Source organism: Camelina sativa, chromosome 20, assembly GCF_030686135.1.
Source record: "Camelina sativa cultivar CO46 ecotype springtype chromosome 20, ASM3068613v1".
NCBI classification, from domain to species: domain Eukaryota; kingdom Viridiplantae; phylum Streptophyta; class Magnoliopsida; order Brassicales; family Brassicaceae; genus Camelina; species Camelina sativa.
The window spans coordinates 10,645,487-10,669,150 of NC_141899.1; the positions used below are offsets into that span (position 1 = coordinate 10,645,487).

The 23,664-nt window shown below is 33.2% G+C and overlaps 1 protein-coding gene and 2 pseudogenes across 1 annotated transcript; 1 reads left to right on the forward strand and 2 right to left on the reverse strand.

Annotated features, from left to right (window-relative positions):
- Positions 1-3,552: 3,552 nt before the first annotated feature.
- Positions 3,553-3,653, forward strand: LOC147918691 (small nucleolar RNA R71; annotated as a pseudogene).
- Positions 3,654-8,611: 4,958 nt separating this feature from the next.
- LOC104772412 (importin subunit alpha-1 pseudogene) lies at positions 8,612-10,145 on the reverse strand (annotated as a pseudogene).
- A 6,343-nt stretch (positions 10,146-16,488) lies between these two features.
- LOC104772413 (uncharacterized) lies at positions 16,489-16,779 on the reverse strand. The gene has a single exon (XM_087503637.1). The coding sequence runs from the start codon at positions 16,777-16,779 to the stop codon at positions 16,489-16,491; it is 291 nt and encodes a 96-aa protein (XP_087359763.1).
- Positions 16,780-23,664: the final 6,885 nt, after the last annotated feature.

Here is a 23,664-nt window from a genome sequence, read left to right on the forward strand (position 1 = left end):
TCCTCAGGTAGACAATCACGAATTGGGACATCATCATCAATCCTAATCCTGGACAAGTGATCAGCAACACCATTCTCTATCCCCTTCTTATCCCTCACTTCAATGTCAAACTCTTGTAGAAGAAGGATCCATCTCAAAAGTCTAGGCTTAGCATCCTTCTTCTGCATCAAGTACCTCAATGCAGCATGATCAGTATGAACAATGACCTTTGAACCAACCAGATAAGATCTAAACTTCTCAAAAGCAAACACCACAGCCAACAACTCCTTTTCTGTTGTTGCATAATTCCTTTGTGCCTCATCAAGTGTCCTGCTTGCATAGTAGATTGCATGAAGTTTCTTATCTTTTCTTTGTCCCAGCACTGCTCCCACTGCAAAGTCACTAGCATCACACATTACTTCAAAAGGAAGATCCCAATCTGGTGGCTGAACAATAGGTGCACTCACAAGCTCCTGCTTAATCCTCTCAAAGGCTATGCGACATTCATCAGTGAATTCAAACTTGACATCTTTGCACAACAAAGCAGAAAGTGGTCTTGCTATCTTGCTGAAATCTTTGATAAATCGCCTATAGAACCCTGCATGTCCAAGAAAGCTCCTCACTGCCTTCACATTCTCTGGTAGTTGAAGACTTGTCATCACCTCTATCTTAGCGCGGTCAACTTCTATTCCAGCTTCTGAAACCCTGTGGCCCAGCACTATGCCATCTCTAACCATAAAATGACATTTTTCCCAGTTTAGCACCAAATGCTTCTCTTCACACCTTGCTAGCACCTTACAGAGATTATCCAAACAGCTTTTGAATGAAGATCCATAAACTGAAAAATCATCCATAAACACCTCCATATAATCCTCAATCATATCAGTGAAGATTGATATCATGCATCTCTGAAATGTTGCAGGAGCATTACAGAGACCAAAAGGCATTCTGCGGTAAGCGAAGGTACCATAGGGACAAGTGAAGGTGGTCTTCTCTTGGTCATCAGGATGAATAGGAATCTGGAAAAAGCCTGAGTAACCATCCAAAAAGCAGTAGTATGGATGATTAGCTAACCTCTCCAACATCTGGTCAATGAAAGGAAGTGGGAAGTGATCTTTCCTTGTTGCAGCATTCAGCTTCCTGTAATCGATGCACATCCTATGACCAGTAATTGTCCTTGTAGGGATCAGCTCATTCTTGTCATTCTTCACCACTGTAACTCCACCTTTCTTAGGAACAACATGTACCGGACTAACCCAATTGCTGTCAGATATTGGATAGATGATCCCAGCATTCAGCAGTTTCATGATCTCCTTCTTTACAACATCTTGCAGATTTGGATTCAGCCTCCTCTGATGCTCAATGGATGTTTTAGCTCCTTCCTCAAGATGAATCCTATGCATACACAAGTCTGGAGAGATTCCTGCAATGTCATCAAGAGAATAGCCAAGAGCCTTGCGAAACTTGCGCAGCTTGCTTAGCAATAAAGTGAGCTCTGCATTGTTTAAGGAAGCACTAACAATAACAGGATAGGAAGAGTTCTCACCTAGATATGCATACCTTAAACCTGCAGGAAGTGGCTTGAGATCAACCTTTGGAGCTCTTTCAAGACTCCAATCAGAAACCTTTGCAGCTTGTGAAGAAGTACAAACCAATTCCTCTTGTGCAACCAGCTTCTTCACTTGTTCATTAGCATCAAGCAGTTTGACATACCCAGCAGCAATGTCATCTAGATGCTCAGCTTCTTCAGCAGAAGCAACCAATGCTCTCTCTAAAGGATCCTCAGGATGCAGCTCCTGGAATATCTCTTCAGCCAGATTAGACAATGTGTCTACATAGAATGTCTGGCCATCAATGGTTGGCCTCTTAACCAGTTTCTCCATGTCAAAGCGCATTTGTAAATCACCAATGTTGAGACCAATCTGACCCTTCTTGACATCAATTATAGCTCCAGCAGTAGCTAAGAATGATCTTCCCAGAATAAGAGGGTCCTTGGGTTCCTCCTCATACTTTAACACCACAAAATCAGTAGGTATCAAGCACTCACCAATCTTAATTGGAACATCTTCAAGAACACCATCCGAAATGCGAACAGACCGGTCAGCAAGGATGAGAGTGAGCTTAGTAGGCTGGAAGTCTGTCATTCCCAGGCTGAGTGCTACTGATCTTGGCATAAGGTTGACACTAGAACCAAGATCACACAAAGATCTAGCAAATCTGTCAGTGAAGATAGTGCAATCAAGAACAAAGCTCCCTGGATCAGGAAGTTTTTCTGGGATCTTGTTCTGAATAATGGCACTGACTTGGGCTGATATCATCATAACTCCTTGCTCAACATTAAAATCCTTGGTTACCATCCTCTTGACATATCTCCTAAGCATTGGAGAAGTCTTAACAGCATCAACCAAAGGCAACTCAAGAATAAGCTTATCCATCATGGCTTTGCACTTGGCATCATCTAGCTCTTGTTTAGACTTCCTTGGAATCTTGGGGAATGGAACCTTAGGTATGTAGACTCTTTCTGCAACTGGAGTAGAAGACTTCACATTCGCAGTTTCTGTCCGTGGTTGGCGTCGATCGATGCCACCTGGTTGGTGTCGATCGACGCTTTGTTCTGGGATTTTGTCCGAAACTTCGCATGGTTTGGGTGTCGACCGATGCCCATGTGTGTCGGTCGATACTGGCTCGGCAGAAACATCTTCTTCGTCGTCTATATCAATCAACTCCTGTAGATCATCAGTTTGATTCTTCTGGAGTATAGGATGGAGTTGTTTGCCACTTCTCAAAGTCACTGCATTGCAAGAATGTTTAGGATTTGATTCAGTTCTTGAAGGGAGATAGCCTTCTTGCCTTTGCACAGACCCAACAGTTTGCGCAACCTGACTTTCCAGCTTCTTGACATGGATGTTCAAAGCTTCAAACTTCCCATTAAGATCAGTGTAGACATTGTCCAGCTTCCCATTGAAAGTCACTGTCATCTGCTCTTGGCCTTGCAAAAGCTGCTCAAGCATAGCTTCCATCTTACTAGTTTCAGTAGACTTAGGAGGCGGAGACTGATATGAGTTGTTGCCATAAGTCCTTGTGAATCCACTGTTTTGTTGCTGCTTCTGATATTCAGGTTTGGGTGTGAAACCAGAAGAGTTGCCCTGAAAGTTACTGCGCTGGCTGTTTCCACTGTAAGGCCTACTACCTTGCTGATTTCCAAACCTCTGCCCCTGATTCCCATAGACATAGTTCACCTCTTCTTCTTCATAATTTCCTTGATCAGATTCTGGCTCATATGTCTCAACGTCAGCAGCAAAATGAACAGGTTTCTTACCCACAAGGAGATTATGCACAGAATCCAGCTTAGCATTAACAGAAGCTAACTGGTGTGAGTCATATCCTCCATGTAGTCTCTTCCTTTCAGCATCTGCTCTCTTAGTACTATTGCTAGCAGCTAAGTTCTCAATCAACAATTCAGCATCTACTGGCAATCTTGTCTTGAAATTCCCATGACTTGCAGCATCTAAAGCCAACTGATACTCCCAGTCACACCCTCTGAAGAAGATACTTAGCAGTTGAACTCTTGAGAAACCATGGTGTGGACAGTCCCTTTGGTAAGCCTTGAATCTCACCCAAGCTGCTTTGAAAGCTTCATCTGGTCTCTGCTTGAAGGAAGACAGCTTGATTCTCAACTCATCTGACATTGCATCATCATAGAAGTGGTTGAGAAAGGCCACCTTGACATCACGCCAGCTTGTTAATGATCCAGCAGGCAGCTGTTTCAACCATTGAGATGCCTCTCCTGCAAGTGAGTAAGGGAAGAGTTTGCAGAAGATGTAGTCCTCAGTTACCCCATTAGCCTTGATGCTAGTCACCAGATCCTCAAAATGCTCAATGTGATCCAGGGGCTTCTCATTGGGCAAAGCAGAGAAAGGTCTCTGCCCAACTAGTTGAAAGTATGCAGGTTTCAACTCAAAATCATTCCTCTGAAAAGGGGGAGGAACAATAGCAGACCGGTTCTCATACACCAGATCAGCCCGATTGTAGTCAGCAATGGTCCTGATCAGATCCCGGTTGTTCTCCTGTCGTCGAACTGGGTTCTGTACGTGGTTGGCAGCTCCACGCACGTCTGCAGGTTGGTGTCGATCGATGCCACCTGGTTGGTGTCGATCGACACCCAGATCCGGATTATCAACGACACCAGCTTGCTGGTTCACAACAGCCTGCTCGTTGACAACATGTTCAGGGATCACGTTCCCTTCTGCATCAAGCTTTTGGCCCTGCTCATTGCGCAAGTGGCCCTTTTGATCCCTCAAAACACCAGCCTCATCACGCATCAGAATGATTGTATTAACCATCTTCAGAGATTTAGCTGCCTTTCTGTTCTCACGTTCCAGTTTTCCCAACTCTTTGTTTGTCAAATTCACAGTAGGACCAGATTAGTTGCTCCTTGTGTGAGGTCTAGGAGGCATGCACCTGAAACACCAAAGAGAAGAAAAACAAAAACGTGTAAGCAGAAAAATAAAAATAAAAGTTTAGACGAAATTAAAAACTTAAATCTAATGGTAGATCAGAGAGTCCCCGGCAACGGCGCCAAAATTTGATAGGCTCAAATTAATCCCTAGAGCTACTCTCTCAAACAAGAGATCACTGCAGTACTTAGGGGTCGAATCCACAGAGACTCAAGATCAAACACAATAGATTGTAAAGTTTTGTAAATTACGCTAAACAAGTTAAATTGAATTAAAATAAAGCAATGCAAATATTTAAATAAAAGTGTTGTGAATTCAGAAAATCAAAAGAGCTAAGCCTAGGGAATTTCTCAGGAAATTATGAAATATTAAATCAGAAAAATTAATTAAGGTTCAAGCAATAAAGATCAGATCTAGAACTCTAAACTCTTGGTAAATTAAATCAGTTCTCACTGCAAATAATATCTAAATTTAAAACCAGAAAATCCAAATCTCTTTGTAAAATTCCAAGTTAAAAATCAGCTTTAAGAACAGGTTTAGATAAGTTCACAGAATTATCAATTCAAATCTCTTTGTAATAAACAATTCTGCTCATCAATGGTTTAATCAGGAAAACAATAATATTCTCATATCAATTTATTTCCCTAAGATAACAATTCTAGGTGATCAATCAAGAATTATTGTGAAGAACAACCAAGGATGAAGATCATAAAAGATTAAGAACCCTAAAAATCTCAGATCTAATAAATCATAAAAACCCTATGAAAAACCCTAAACCTAACAAGCAAATTACTCAGACATGTTTAATGAAGAACAAATCATAATTCTGAATAACATGCAATAGATATTAAAAAGTAGAAGAGGGAGTTCAAGAATTCTTCTCTACAAAGCAAATCTCTCTCTCCCAAAAGCTCTCAATATCCTTCTCTCAAAAACTGCTAGAAAATAACTTAAGGGTTTCTAAAACCCAAAAACCATATATATACATTCTAAAACCATATATCACTATTTTGGCAATTATCCCTTGGTGACCAATCGCGAGGCTTCGGGCGAGCTTTTCCGGACCCTGAAGACTTCCTGCCGAATCCTTCCGTCAGCGGACGAATTGGAATTCAAGCAAGCATTCCTCGATGTCGCTGAATCGCACTTAATGGTTCGTCTTACTATTCTCATCAACCTATTAAAGTTTTATTTATCCAACAAAGCTTCAAACTGACGTATATTCTTTGAATCCACAGACTGCCGCCAAGATGAATGCGCTGGTTCAGTCGTATGATAGACGAGTCAAAACCAGCAAGGGGTCCGAGCTTGAACTCGAAAAGGTGAAAGAATGCGCAGAAGAGATCCGAGCCGCTAGCAGGGCGAAGGACGAGAGAATCAAGGAGCTTGAAGCTCTTATCGCTGAAAAAGATGGCATCATTGCCAACACCGAACTGAGGGTTAGCAAACTGAACTCCCGAGCGCTTACTCTAGAAGAAGAGAAAGCCGAACTGCAGGAATCATGCGACGGGTTGAAGGTTCAGCTCAATTTCGAAGTTAAGAGACTTCGGAAGGATCGTTGGGAGAAGGTGGAGCAAACAGCGAAGAAAGCGCAAAACCGATTAGACAAGGTCAAGGCCTATCTAGTTGAGCAGGTGAAAGTTCGCCCCCTGGAAGATCTGCTGAACCAAGCCACCGGAGTACAGGAAGCTGTACAATATCTGATTGAGAATGGGGCCGTCATTCCTAAGGAGCGAGTTAAGGAGATTAACGAGAAAAAGGCCGAAGCCGAGAAGACTGTCACAGCGATCGATGTCCTCGAGCTGAATGAAAATGACCTTACCATGTCCCCGGACCAGCTCGGTTATGGATTTCCCCCCCCCCCCCCCCCCGGAGACGACGGCTCCGGAATCCGTTGAACATCCATTCGGCTCGAACGCCGAGAGTTTTCAAGCAGATCTGTCTGGTGCCTTGGACGTTTAAAATTGAATTTGTTTTCCGCTTTTTTATTGTCAATCCTTATGGGTCCGAGTACCCTTGTAAAATATTGCCGAGTTGTTCGGCCCATTTTCTTTTTAGGGACTTAATTACCAGAATTTTTCCTTTTTATCACAAAAGGAAAACTGATAAAATAAGAAAATTTGCATTCTTACCATTTTGCATTCTTACCGTTTTGCATGGAAAGTTTCCAATTTTCTTAAGGGATTTACCTCCCAAGACTTGTATAAATCTATCCAGTGCTGCCTGTGGATTAAACATTCAAGAAAACTTTCAATCCAGACAATGTCAGACTCGATTAGCAGTGTAGAATCCCCGTTGGTTGGCAACGATGTGCCGACGTTCTCGAATGCCAAGCTATCGAAAAAGGGATAGTTGAAATATTATGTATATTTTGACATGACTTTTGCTGAAGATGCAAATAGTTGAAATATTATGTATATTTTGGTGTACTCCACTCAAATCATGATTCATATACTGAAAAGCAGGGTAGTCTATACACTATTTCCTGGTAGGAATGAACCACAAAAGAAAACCATGTCACACTTAGTATTTAGTTGTGTTCTCTCGATTTTTTTAGTGGAGAGTTTTTCCCACCATACCATATACCTGTTGAGGATCCGACTTTGGCTAGATAGAAGCTGTTACCATCCAGATAGAGTGGAGTGAAACACATTTATTTTGGAAATTCAGATATTATTGTTGCGTCCACCATTACTTGTAGGCTGTAGCTATTTTATACTGTCTTTGTTAGCATGCATAGACTGACAGTTTTATCCTGTGCAGACAAAGAGCTGCTAGTAAAGCCCAAGGGGATGGTGGAAGGAAGAATCGGCACAGAGATCGTTCAAATCGAGCTCTTCCAGCTCCTGAAGCTAATGCAGAACTTCAGTCAAATGTCGATGTATGTCCCTCCCAACTGTTTTCTTTTCAATAACATATCTTCTTTTCTACATTTATTCCTGTAGCTCGAATCAGTTTGCTTCTAGGCAAGTACTGTGTGCATTTAGGCTGTTGTCTATGTTAGGAAGTGAACTGAGTAATGGTTTTTGTTAAACCACCAATGCTTATGTTTTTAGGAAAGAAAAATCTTCACTAATGTTCTGCTTCTGGCATATCTACAAATACACACACACACACAAAGACTGATCCGTTTATTTACATCATCTTTTGTATATTTTGACTCTAAACAGCAGAGAAGGAGATTAATTACACACGCAAATGCAAAGAGCAAAAGCGAGAAGTTTCCGCCACCGCACCAAGATGGTGGAGCAATGGGCCTACCATTAGGTGCCTCACAGCATATAGACCCGACATTTGTGCCACGAGACATGGTCCCATCCTTCACATCATCTTCTTTCAATTTTTCCAAAGACGAACCACCAACGCACGCAAGTCCAGACGTGGTCAGGTCCTCTGGGTCATCCAATCACAGGCGTTTCAAGAAAGAAGAAAGATAACACTAAAAACAGCAAAGGAAAGAGAGCAGTCGTGGCTTGAGAAGAAAGGGTTTACTACTACTTCATGTATAACAATGTAAGTGTTTTACTCTCTATTCTTTGTGGCTTCCCGAAGAGAAAATGTTTTATTCTTTTAAAAATTTGCGTAGACTGTCATGTATTTGTAACTATATATTTATTATATATATATATATACACTACTTCTTTTGTTGTTATTAGTTTAAAAATATATCAATCTGTTCTAAACACTAGATATTTGACTTTGTTTTTCGCTTTTCTGCATTGAGTCGTGATGTTACCGAGTAGACGCAATCATATTTGCGTTTTCAGATGTACTTGTTTGTTAGGTTTATGGTTTCCACTGCATTTTTGCATTTAGGAATGTGTTTAACTTTTGTGTTATCGCTGTGGTTAGACTCATTTGCTCATCTTTATTGAAAGAAATCCATTACAAGTTTTATCGCAACGAGTTGACAACAGAAAACTAAGATGTGGTAATTATTAAAATATACTGTCTAAATTTTCAGACACAGATTTTAAACAAGTTTAAAGTCACCAAAAACAGAGTAGAATAAAATAGATCAAAGCAAACTGGCATGTTATCATTACAGGTAAATTTCAAGAAAAAAATAATCGTGGCAGAGATCACAATGTAGTCAGGAACAATCCTAGCTTTATACAGTAGTTATATTTTATTTTTTTAATTTGAAAGATACTTTATTCGAATCCTATGCTCAAGCTACGAGCTTCTTATTCCATTCCTTCAGTTGAAGTTGAATCCATCAGGAGATTGTTGTGTTTCCTCATCTTCTTCAAGCCAGTATGTCTCCATAATTCTTAGAGCCTTGTCATAGATCTCACTGTTGTCATGGTTCTGAAGGTCCTCCATCTTGTCTAGCCCTCCTGCATCATCAATCAGCTCAGCGTAATGGTTCATGTCCCCTGTATTACCCAAGTTCTTCTCTTCCTCTCCCACTTTTAAAATGTTTTCCAATGCTTTAAGGCAGAGAATTATGATTTTTGGATCCACACATCGTAGGAGATTGCATAACGGTTTTATACATCCTTGTTCTACAAGGTATTTGATCTGATCATGAGAACCTCCAAAAGCTACATATGAAATTGCCCATGCAGCTTCTTTCTTAATGTCAAATTCAGCACATTGAAGCAGCTTGACCAAGGGGGCTATCAAATTAGCCTCTAATACAGCCTGGATCTGTTCTTTGGTTCCCGCTGTGATGTTTGAAATCGTCCAACAAGTTTCCTTTTTAATGCTTCTCTTATAGTTTTGAGTTAGAATGACGGCAAGACAAGGCAGAGCACCACTATTGATCACAAACTGTGTTTGTAGAGCATCTCCCGTTACTATATTTCCAACCGTGCGAAGCGCAGGAACTAGCACTGACATACAAGGATGGAGGAGAAGTTCAACAAGTCTTGGGACAAAGCCCGAATCGATGACAGCCTGGATTTTGTCATTGGATACTCTAGTGATGTAACTGAGTGCCCAACATGCGTCTGTCAAGACTTGTTCATCGGTAGAATGAATTAATCGTTCAAGGGCTTGAAGCGCTTCGGGATTAATCAGGCCACCACCACGACACAAGTTTGACAAAGTCCATGTGACTTCTCTAAGCATAGACAATTTGGTATGCTCATTAAGCTGATTGAGAAGCGGAACAAGTGCTCCACAATTAAGAACATAATCACGGCACTGCTTTGAATCACCAGCAACGTTACCTAACCCCCATACAGCTTGTTCGCGGACATCATCATTGGGTGAAGCAAGAAGCTGGACAAAGATTGGAACAGCATTGTGTTCGATTACAACCTTTGTGTGATCCGATGTTCCAGATGCAATGTTTGTTAGAGCCCAAGCTGCCTCTAATTGAATCTTATGGTTATCTTCTTTCTTAAGAAACTCAACTAACCGAGGCACGACTCCAGAGCCTATCACTTTATCGATTGGAGGACTTCTGCGGATAGATAGAAGCTTCCTGATCTGAGTAGTTGAATTAAGCTGCCAGTCAGGATTTTCCGACCAAACCCCAGCGACCATATCTTGCAAACTCTCCAACTTCATATCGTCGTCGACCAATCCCGAGAAATCATCAAGAGCTTCACGCCTCTTCTTCATCAGACTCTCCTCACGTTTGATTTTTCGCACCTCAACCATGTTGTCTTCTCTCCTCCGTCGTCCCTCCTCCGCATCTACCGTAACTTTGTACTGGTTCCGGCGGGCCTCAGTCCTGGCGCTAGGTTTCAGCGACATGGCTCTGTCTCGAGAAGGAGATTCAATAAAGCGAATGAGAAAGAAATATATTACTCGATCGATTTGCACACAGATAGACGTAACGTATTGAGTTCTGGTGTATATATAGATGGATCCTGCGGAGAAAAAAGTAAAAAAACCTAGACATGTAAATTTGATTAACTAATTGAAAAACAAAAAGGAAACTTTCCAATACCTGATTAAAAAAGGGAACTACTAATATGGAAATCTATTTTATAATGTTAATCCAATTACATACCCTTTACTTGAGCCAATAATTTTAGTAATTAAAAAAACTATTCAAAAATGAAAGTAAAAAGACATATGATAGTTGGTTTAATGTGATCATACAGACATTTTCTATGTGGTGGTAAAAAATATATTTGTAACATACAATATAGTTAGGTGTAAAAATTATGTTTTTAGTGGTAACATACATAAAAGATTTGTAAATGAATATAAATCAGTATATTATAGCAAAAATAAAACTTATAAATAACATACAACAAATTTTAATATATTTTTGTTAAATTTAACTTTATTTATAAAACTTTAAATCCGCACATCGGGCGGATCCTTATCTAGCATATATATATATGTCTTGTATTTTTATTTACTTTGAACACCTTTGATTATAATTAATTAATTATAGTATTTTTTTTCCACAAAAGTCACTTTGTATTTATTAAACTTGGTCAATACAAAGTGTTTCTTGAAGCCAAAATGGCTTTGTTACAGAATCAGCATAGTAATCATTTACAATACAGCCAAACTTAGCTAAACTGTGAGCTACAAAATTACAATTTCTCTTAGTAAATTTAAAACATATACTATGGAATTTTTGAGACCATTGATTGACATCCATTAGAAACATTGCGAGTGAAGCAGTTTTAATCTTTCCATTTAATGTGTTGATCAGGACTTCACAGTCTCCTTCAAATATGATAGATGTATAGCCTCGTATCCATGATTGTTGAAGAGCGAAAATAAGAGCTTTTATTTCTGCTTCCAATGCTGAATTTGCTGTTTCTAACTTTGACGCCCCCCATCCAAGAGGTATACCCATATTATTTCGGATTATCCAACCCCCTGTGACTAAATGTGTCCGATCGTCATATCCTGCGTCAAAATTGCATTTGACTGTTGTGCCTGAAGGAGCAGACCATGATTGATGATTTGCAGGTTGATCATGAAGTAGTAAACTTTCGCGAGGATTAAGAATATTTATCCAATCTTTTACTTCAGCTTTTGCTGTGAGGATAGTTCTAGTTGGACTTTCATGGAATCCATTGAAAACTAAATTGTTTTTGGCCTTCCATATGCGCCAAAGTAGCCATAAAGGTAACAGAGAGTCTAATTGAGAGGTACTATGTTAATTTGAGAATGAAATTAAATTGGAAATGTTTTCCTCCACATCAATGTTAAAAATGTTGTTGTTAATCAAGCTGTTATTTGACATTCGCCAGGTCATCATAGCAAAAGGACAGGTAAATAGTGCATGTAGGATTGTTTCTTCCTCTTGATGGCATCTTTGACATAATGGATCAATATTCATACCTCGGGTTTGAGTCTTGATGTGGTCGGTAACGCTTTAGAGACAATACGCCATAAAAAATGTTTTATCTTTGGAACAATCCGAAGTTTCCAGATTCTGATTTTCAAATTTATCGAACCATGTGGGAATTGTTGTTGTGGATCACCATTTGTTGAATCATGAGTTAGTAGCCAGTAGCCTGATTTTACCGTGTACTCACCCGAGTCTGTGTAGTTCCAAATAAGGCTGTCTTGGAATAAGCCCAATCTCCAAGAACAATTAGATGAGGACCCGCCCGATGTGCGGGTTTAAAGTTTTATAAATTAAATTAAATTTAACAAAAATATATTAAAATTGTTGTATGTTATTTATAAATTTTATTTTTCTTATAATACACTGATTTATACCCATTTACAAATCTTTTATGTATGTTACTATTAAAATATTTTTTTTACACCTATACTCTATTTTACAAATATATTATTTATCACCACCTAGAAAATGTATATATGAACACATTAAGCCAACTATTTTGCTTTCACTTTTGCGTAGTTTTTTAATTACTAAGATTGCTAGCTCAAAAAATATTTTGAATAAAAAATATACTAATCAATGATGTATCATCACAATAATATATGACCACCATGGAGGAAACTTCGGCTCCACCCTCATCCCTTATGGAGAGAACCTTGCATTTAACCTCCTCCACCATGGAAAAAACCTTGGCTCCGCCATCCTCTCTTGGGGAGATAAACTTGCGTCCAACCTCCTCCACCTTCCTCTCTTGGAGCGATAACCTTGTGTCCAACCTTTCTCCACTATATAGAGAACCTCGGCAACCCATAAATCCTCGACCTTGGTTTTGAACCTTCTCCTTGTACTTTAAATCTTATTTTTAATTTTTTGTTACCAAATTAAGAAAGTCTCTCCATAAATTAATAATTATTAGTTTATCGAGAAATTAAAACTTCTATAAATTAATAGATTTTCATGGTCCCAACTTTATTAATTTATAGAGGTTTTACTGTATAAACCTTTAAAACTTATTTTATCTGTACTGGAAGGAGAAATAACAAAACAATGTGACTTTAGTACTTTAATTTATCATATCCATATATCAAAAAGAAACATATCCAAAGAAACTATGATCTATTGAAATGACTCAAATATTATTCGTTGGCAATTTTTTTTTTAAAAAGGAAAAAACCATTGAATATTTTGTTTTGGGAAATTGGTAAGAATAATTATAAAAAAAAAGTTTAATTCACCCACTAACTATACTAACCATATAAACCTTATATATTCTATATTTTATGTATTAAGTAGATAAAGGCCCGCACGATGTGCGGGTATTAAAACTGTTGAAGAGAATAAATTTTAAACCCTAAAAGATTTTTAAAAAATATAAAAATAAATTTTATTTCTTGAAGTAAATATAAAAATAATTGTTTAGTTAGAGAATTTTTTTTATTTGTATTTACCTTCATACACTTATTTATATTTTATATTCTTAATATATTATAACAATTATTACAATAATCTAAAGCTAAATTATATCCCACTAAACGTTTGCCAAATACTCATCATTACAAATATTATTATTGTCAGATTTAAAATACGTGTCACAACTTATTACAAAACATTTTACATGCAGAGAATTCATCAAAGCAATATATAATTTAATAACCACATACAATTTTACTGTATGTTTCACCATTAAAAATATGCTCTTAAATCCTAAATTATTTTATTGTTAAAGTATGCTATTTATCACCACCTATAAAATGTCTTTTAAACAAATTAAACAAATTTTATGTTGTTTGGCATAATTATAGTTCTTATAATTACTAAAATTGTTTTGTTACATAATTTCTTTAACCATGAATTTTTTTTTACTCCAAAGATATTTTGGATGAACAACTAAACGAAATTATATACTCTATTACAAAAGTAAATATAACATAAAAATAAAATTTGAATATTATAATCATGATGGTATATATAAAACTTAGATAATTCACATATACAAAATAGAAACTTTATAAACAATCCAAAACATGATATATGTCATAATCACGTTAAAGATCGATGCCTTATAATCTTTAGAAATATAGCATTGTACCAAAACTACTTGGAAATATGACCACATCTCAAATATTCTCGAGTCGTAAGTTCTCAACATATTTCTACCCGAATCAAAACTTCTCATATATTTCTCTATATACCTGGATTTAAACGGTTTACGAACCAAATTCTATAGAAACCCACATAAATCAAGTTTGAAACCAATTTTAAAACGGTTTACCGTTCCAACTTCCGAAAGTTTAAAATCGCTTCTCAATTACTCGATCAAGGAGCTCTTGTTTCAGTACCGGATTCATTGACATTATCTAGATGAGAAAACTCTAGATTTTGACCAAATACATCAACTACCGACTAATCTTTGAAATTTATAACACTACTAACTGTAGAATCACTTTTGGAACCTCCATTAGTGTCTCCATCCTCAATTAATTTAGCGGGCTTTAGATACTTTGATTCCATTTCATTGCATCTGATAGCTTCCATTCAGAAACCCGCACGAATAAAAGACCCACAATAGATCTGCAAAATTATATCAGAAAAAAAAATCAAAGATAAAAGCTTTTGATATAAATATGTAAATTTTATGTAGATATAATGTTATTTTTTTAATTAGCTGTTCTTATTACGTTTCAAAAATAATAATTCTTTTTACATAACTTATATTATTTTTTTTAATTTTATTATTCACTATTTCTTGATTAATAATAATATACATGCTTAATGAAATTTTTTTTATACATGTCAAAATCTAATTGAGAAAACACATATAATATAATTAGCATACAATGAAAAATATATTAGTTTTGTCAATTTTTCGTTTTGATTTAGGAATTTTTTTTAGATATAAAGATGTAAATTTTATGTAGATTTAATGTTATTCTTAATTAGCTGTTTTGAAAAGTAATATTTTTAATGTTATTATCTTAATTAACTGTTTTAAAAAATAATATTTTTTTGATACATGTCAATATCTCATTGTATACTTGACACGTGTCATGATCCTGTTAATGGCTAACTTTGAAAACCCAACTTTATATAATAAGATTATTTTAAAAGAATATAGTATTTTAAGTTTTTGAATGTATACTATAGTTTTATATTGTTTGTTTATTGTATTTACATTATTATTTTAGTGAAATATTTTAAGGTTATAATTATAATATTGTATTTGTGAGCAAATAAAACTTATAAATTTATCAACTTACATAAATTTAGTTTTACCAACCCTATGATGTGGAACATTGAACACACATTTTTTCATATACAATAGATTGAGTAATATATCTTTGCTCAAAAAAATATAAATTATAATATATGCATAGAAAACAACATATTTATTAATCATATGTATTATATGATTAATCAAAATAATTTGTAAATGAAATCAAAGTAAAATGATAGGAAAATCAGAATTTATAATCATAGAGAAAATTTCCAAATAAAATAATTAAAACAAATAATATGGTATAGTATCAAATCTTAGTTTTTTAAGTTTGATTAGTTTATTAGTTAACAATCTTTTAAAAAGTAATACTTATTTCCATTCATAGTTAACTAGAGAGCAAAACTGAATTAATTTATTTAAAAGCTAATAATTATTTAAAATATTTGATTAGTTTGAGACCTAATTTGCATTTTAAACCTTAAAGAGAAAATTTAAAATGGTTTTAAGACCAGTGACATTTCATGTAAATACTTACCAAAAAAAATGTAAAACCTTATGAGACTTCTCCTTTAATTGTATAGATAATGTTTTCTCAAAGTGTGTCAATTTCTTTGTTGCTTTGATAGTTATTATTTTTTTTTGTTAACGTTCTTTGATAGTTTCCGCTGGCTTAATCGGTAGTATTTGTGTTTTTTAGTTTCGTTTATTTGATTTCTATGTTGAAGAATGTTAAATATAATTTACTTGGTCTATGATGTTAGATTTCATAGTATTGTTTTATTTTTTTTTCATTCATATGATACTCCATTCCTAGAATCATTTAGCGAAAAAATAATTGTTAAAAGACAAATAATATATACACACTATTTTGTTAGCAAATCAAATTAAATCATATCTAATAATAATAATAATAATAATAAATTGAACATGAATTATTAAAAGACCACAATATATGAGTTTATAAATGATTATAAGATCAGTTGTCAGAAAAAGAAAAAAAAAATCATTATAAGATCGATGTTCTTTATAGAATATGAATAATCTATATATACATTTTTGGAGACATTTAGCAAATAAATCCTGAAGTTGGAATTTATTTACAAGCATGCCATTGACATTAATTATTAATTTATTTTTCATTTAACTAATTAATATTAAGTTTTGATTTTGGAAAACATTAAGTATTAAGTTTATAATTAATTTTATTATATTAAATTTCCAATTTTACAAAGCAATATGAATTAATTCTATAAACACACACAATATCTTCCTTCTATAAATCACTACTTATCTAATTGTATATTATAGTTCCTATAATATAAAACAACAAACTTCAAACAAAATACTTTCTATACTAAATCATATATATCTATATTTGTAAAGTTGTACATTTTAAAAAATACAAATTAAATATTAGTTATTACTATAGTAATCTACAAAACAAATAACATTTTATTTTTATTAGGAAAAACCCCGCAGTGTACTGCGGGTGAATATCTAGTGTGAATTATTGTCGTTACATACAAAATAAAATAACAAAGGATTACTAAAGAGGTAATTTAATGCCCAATAATAGACATGTAACCCTTAAGCACAAGACGGAAGATGAAACGCATAGGAAATAATAACACACCCAAACAGTCTTCCGGTAGACCAAGTAGTACGATGCAACACTCTTTCTTAATAGCATTAAAACGGCCGTGTTTTACCGCATTTCTACAGTCAGGAGATTTTCTGGCGTCTGCTATACAAAGTGCTGGATTTGGCTGACATTGGTTTTGAGAAATTGATAAGATCACTATCATCACTATTAAGATGGATACAAACGGTCTTTTGTTGTTCTTGCTCATCGTGTAGTGTTTATATAATTCGTGTTGTACTTGTTTGTCTATACGTTGACATTGTTCTTAATTAGTATTTATACATCGTCATCATGTATGGTTATGATTTTTAGTACACAAATATATTACCTAACTAGTAGTCACTCCGTGCTACGCACAGATTTAGTTTATATTGTTTTTAGATATCTTTTATAATTTTGAAGATTGTTAGTTAAAATAATATTAATTAAATAAAAATATTATGTAAGATTTGAGATATGAGGGTTAGTGAAATGTGTATCTTTCTATTTATAAGAGAAATTGTAGTTAAGAGTATATGGAAAATTTATTATTTAATTAGATAAGAAATACACTAATCTTTATATCAATTAAGTAAATGTAATTTATACGTTCTCCAGTTTTTTAGTTGTCGTTTAAGGTTTTCTCACACAACTTAAAAAAACTATTATATTGTCTGTTTTACCTTTTATTAATATTTTTATTGGTCAAAACTTTAAAACAACAGAGATAAAATTGGAAACCTTCACCAAACATTTTTATTGAAAACCTAAAACGACAACTAAATAAAAACAGATGGAGTATTTCATTGTTATAGGAGTCACATAAACAATGTGAGAGTTATAGATATCCAATCATTACATATCAATATATTTTGTTATATATGTAATATTTCGAAATACTATTATTAATCATTCATTGTATTACTATAAATATTATGAAAGTTACAAAAAATGAGAGTTAGTACAAAATATGGGATTGATGAGATGGAATAGAAAAGTTAACAAAAAATGTGTCAGGTTTATAGAAATACATTATTGTGAATTAATAACTAAATTGTCTATTGTTTTAAATATATATTCAAGAGTTGTATATTATAAATATAAATCTATATACATGCATCTTAGCTAATCAAATCATGAATTTAAATATATATTCACTTCTCTCTTTAAATAGAAATATATACAGTTACATCTTTATTAAAAAAACATATATATATGATTATCATTTAGTTATTTAGAAATTATATATTAAAATATACTTTAGTTTATTTTAAATGGATTGAAAATGAAATAAAATAATGTAATATCAAGATCATGTGAATTATTTATATTAAAGTGTAGAAATAAAACAGCAAATTATTACTCGACATTATCCTAACAACCCAAATATTATAATCTTATATCCTTAAACTATTTAATCATCAAATTATTTGTTACACTAAAAATTAAAAGAAATAAAATGGCAGTTGTGAAAGAAGGGAACATCATATGACAATCTTTTGTAGCTTTCCAAAAGAAAACTTTACTTTATTATTAGATATATAATATAGTAAGGTTTATTTCAACTCTTACTCTATCTGACTCCCAACATAATTATATATTAAAATTATTTTAAAATCAAATACACATGAACTTATTTATTTTCTTTTATAAGTATTTTAAAATGATTGAATAAATCATCAAAAGATAAACAATGTAAAGATAATTTACATTTGTGGAAAAAATATTCAAATTTAAAGTTAGGAACTTCCCATAAATGGATGATCCAAACAATGGTTACCAGTGTTTTGTTGTTCGATGGAGATTGAATCGAGGATAGAATAGAAAGTAAATGTTTTAGTTTTCACAATAGTATGAAAGGGGATGTACTTGTATGGTAATAGGTTGTTTTTAGAAAACTAAACTTTATACAATGTTTGAGCCTTTAAGAAAGAGAAGAGATTGAAATCAAATATTAATGATCATAAATTCGCAAGTGTTTCAAAATAATAAGTTAAAAATGAGAAGTTATATAAACAAAAATGAAAACTGAGGAAAATAGTGGGTATAGCAATGCAGAAAATGATGGTATTCTTTAAAATCAACCTAAGTAATTATGTTCATACACCATAGAACCTAAAACAAAATACTGATCAACCCAAATAAAAAGTATAAACAAATTGAAAACCAAATAAAAATAGAAAATGGTTTCATACTTTTAAAGTAAAAACTGAAACCAAATTAACTTATGATAGACTAATTTAAAAATATAAAAAATTTTATAATATATATAAGATAATTGTTGTATAGTTTGCTTTTTGAAAATTTTTCAACATTGTTACAAAAATATATTCCTTCCATTTTTTAGTTTTAGCATCTAATATATTTCGTAATGAAATCATACACCATAGAACCTAAAAATAAAATACTGACCAACCCAACTAAAAATATAAACAAATTGATACCAAATAAAAATTGAAAATAGTTTCATACTTTTAAAGTAGAAATTGTTGGGGCTGATAAAAAATACTGAGTCTTTTAAAGTAGAAATTGTTAGATTGAAACATTGAAATTAAACCTAAGAATTCAAACTTATAAATTTAATTTAATGTTGGTATAGTTTCAAGATGAAACCAACGACAACCGATAAAATGTAGCTCTAGATTATTGGGACTGCATTTGTTTCTGATTAAATAAGGGAGGAAGAAAATGTTGATGATTTTTTTTTGGTTTTATGGGCTTGTAGTTAATTGGGTTCAAACTATAGTTAATTAGGTAAAAAAAAAAACAGGTGTCAGAAATAGCAAACCAAGTGTCATCTCTTTAGCAAAAGTTGTAAAAAATCTTATAAGTTTTGCAAATAACAGATTCATATTAAAAAAGAAATATGACAATAAAGGATTACTTTAAGATGGATATTTGGAGAATTTTGTATATCATTGAAAATATTTTGAAAGTTTTTGAGAATTTCTTACCCAATTTTTTTAATAAATATTGCCTAAAAGCTAATTATTTAAAAAAAGAACAGTTATGGTACACACAATTTTTGGCAGTGTGAAATGGCCAGGACGGGAAGGAACGGTTAGAACAGGACAATGTGGCATGTAAAGAACCTCTTTAAGATGGGTATTTTGAGAGTTTGTGTATTTTGAAAATATTTTTGAAATTTTTTGAGAATTATGATCTACTAACTATATATAAATTAAATATTCAGATAAAGATTTCATGTAGTTCATCTACATTTTTTAGCCAAACTTTTTTCAAAAATATTGTCTAATGGGAAATTATTTAAAAGAGTAAATTTATGGGAATAAAATTAATGACAGCACCATACACAACATGTTTCCCGTTTCAAAATAGATACATGTAAGTTATATACATACATTAAATCAACTAAATCCAAATTGATATTTGGATTTAACACCCTTATGCAAATTGTGAGAAATATTTTGATACACGTGACAAAATCACAATCACAGGCTGTGTTTGGTTATTATAGATGGATCACAAAAAATCGTATATTTTCAAATTTAATTATGCTCGATATGGGTTGCGATATTCACATATATACCAAAATATTGACAAAACACTCATTTATTGACTAAACACTCAAATGAGTGGCCAACTAACTTTTATAGAAAAATTCTAACAATATCTAATTAATTTTTGTATATTCTAAACTATTTCTACATGAAAAAATATCACAACGAACAGTCTACCGAGATAGTACTTGAAGACATTAAAAGTTTCAGTGGTTAATGAGTCGTTGTGTATTGTGTTGCCTATACACAAATATCTAATATTATATATATATATATATATATATCCCTCCTATTAATCGAAAACACAAATATAAAACAAACATTACTTATATAGATATTTATAAGGGTATGCCATTGGAGGTAAGTCAAATTAATTCATCTGCGCGAAAGGTTAAAATGGAATCACTGAAATCGGATAATTTGACCCAATTACATGTTATAACTTATAAGCCCAGCCATGCCTTTTTATTTTGAGCAAAACATCTCAGTCGTTGATTTTCTAAGTTTATGTAAAGAGACATCAAACCTAATAATTTTTTTTTTCGCCTTTGTTCTAAGGATTAAAACTGAAAGACTAAATTCGAGAATTCCATAGAACTCTAGGAATTTTTTTTTTTATGGTGCGAAGCAGTTGTAAAAAAAAAGGTTAACTATGTTACATGTAAAGAACTACTTTGCGATGGGTATTTTGAGAATTTTGGGTATTTTTAAAAATATTCTGAGAGCTTTTAGAATTTAGAATTTCAACTAACTATATAAATTAAACATTCAAATAGAGAATACATGTATTTTGTCTGAATTTCTTAGCCAAAATTTATTAATAACATTATTGTATGGGTAATTGTTTAAAAGAGAATGGTTATGACATAAAATTTCTAACAGGATGGTTCGGGACATGACGGAATGGGATGGGACCGAACAAGATTTAATACCCCGTAACAAAATTACTTTAACATTTTCAACAAACACACAGACTATGCTTGATTATTAAGGATGTATTGCAAAAAATTGTATATTTCCCAGCTGATGATGATGATGATCATGTTTATTTTTGGTACGGTTGCAGTATTCGAAATATACACCAAAATTTTAACAACACCATAAAAGAGTGGCTAACTAATTTTTATGGAAAATACTAATATTATATAATTAAAGTTTTACTACCTAAAAGAGTTTATTATTTGACTGAATATATGTTTTACCAGTGTTTTTGAAGTAATTTAATTTACTACTTAAGTACATATACTTAAAGAAATAATAATTGAATTTTGAGAAAAATTCCTGTATATTTATGGTATTAAGACAAGAAATAGTATGTGTAAACTGAAACAGGTAATTCAAATAGTGAAAACAATATATTGAACAACTTTTTTAAAAAAAAAAGGGAAAGAAATTTTAGATAAAAGTATAAAATCAAAAAACTATTGGTAGAAAAATTCAAGTGTCAAGCTTTCACTAATTTGGATAAGAATTTACTATGCGACAATTAATTAACCACTTTGGAACGGGCACTTTGAAATTTTGGGATTTTTGAAAACAGTTATATACTTTTTTAAAACTATAATTATTTGGATAGTTTCAACTAACTAACAAAAATATATTCAACGAGAAATTTGGTATCCCATCTAATTTCTTACCCAATCTCTTTTAATAAACATTGTCTAATGGATAATTATTTAAAAGAGAACAAAGAGAAAAAATAACCGGATGGATATGGGACAAGACGAGACAATGGGATGAGACGAGACGAGACGAGAGAAGATGGGTTGGAACATGTGGAGATAGGACGGGACGGGACGTGCATTCCCGTTCTAAAGTAAATATAATTCTTAGTCATTTTAAGAATTTAAAATTTATATGAAATATTTGTCCCGTGTTATAGCATAGGTTACTACCTAGTTTGTTTCTGATTAAAGAAGGGAGGAAGAAAATGTTGATGATTTTTTTTTTTGGTTTTATGGGCTTGTAGTTAATTGGGTTCAAACTATAGTTAATTATCAAAAAAAAATAGGTGTCAGAAATATAGCAAACCAAGTGTCATCTCCTTAGCAAAAGTTGTTGTGGATTTGGTTCACTGAATTCGCAGATGGTGACCACCGAATTGTTAGGGTTTCATCATGACGGCCCTCGGAATGTGGAGATGATGATAATCGAATCGCCTCTCCTACATACAATCAAAGCTGACAGCAATCTCCTCTTCCTCCACACCCAGATGATTCCACAAAAAATTCTTCGTTATCTCGCAATCGCGAGAGAAAGAGAGAGAGAGAAAAAAAGAAATGGGAAGAAATTTTTTTTTTCCACGTTTTCTGTTTCTCGTCCAGCCAATAGCACACAGACACGTAGCGTCTCTTAAAACACATTTGGGGATACTATATAACAACTCCCCTTATATTTTTTCTTTTCTTTTACTTTATTTTTTGACATAAAAAACTAAGAATCAGGGGTTGAACCCCTCGATAAACAAGGCCTAAGATTCATGGATTTTGTGCATGTATCATGTATGTGTTCGCTGTTTTCGAACATGTATGTTCTAGAGAAAAAGAATATTGTACAAGGGTCTTTGAGACTTTGACCAAGACAAAAGACTACACAATGTACACCAGCCCATTTTGTTGGGGAACAATACTTGGGTTCACCCCTAGGGGTGAACCTCTCCATTCACCCCCTAATAAAATAAGGCAATAAAATCTTTATACATTATTATAAAATTAAAAAACTTAAACCGCACTTTAATAAACCCAAACCGACATATATAAAATCTAAACCCTAACCATCTCATTTGTGAACCCAAACCATATATAATTTCGTTCTACTTATAAAATCTAAACCCTAATCATCTTATTTGTGAACCCAAACCGACATATAATTTCGTTCTAATTGTGAAATCTAAACCCTAACATCTCATTTGTGAACCCAAACCGACATATTATTTTGTTCTACTTGTAAAATCTAAACCCTAACTATCTCATTTGTGAACCCAAACCGACATATAATTTCGTTCTAATTGTAAAATCTAAACCCTAACCACCTCATTTGTAAACCCAAACCGACATATAATTTCGTTTTAATTGTAAAATCTAAGCCCTAACCACTTCATTTGTAAACCCAAACCGACATAATTTTATTCTAAGTGTAAAAATCTAAACCAAGCCAATATTTAACTTTCCTTAATTAAAAGTATACAGAATTTGTTTCCTTAATTTGGTTTGCTTTTTAATTTAATTTAAATTTATTTTTGAAATAAAATATTAGATGGAAGATTCTGATTGGCTGAGAGAAGAGGGGATGAATGGAGGGTGAACCTAAGTATTTTTCTTTGTTGGGGGTCAAAAGACATAAACTAATTATGACAAGTTTATCTATATTAAAGGAAACTTTATATTCGATTACGATCTTTTTCAATGTGTATTTCGGACTAGTGGTATTTCTTTCTTTTTTTGAATTTGCATGAAATACTGTTATAATTTATTTTTTTAAACTATATTAAAGGAAACTATATATTCGATTACGATCTTGTCAATGTGAGTAATCGAATTTTTCTATTATTGATAAAAATCTATTGACAAAAACATTGACTGTTCACACGGTAA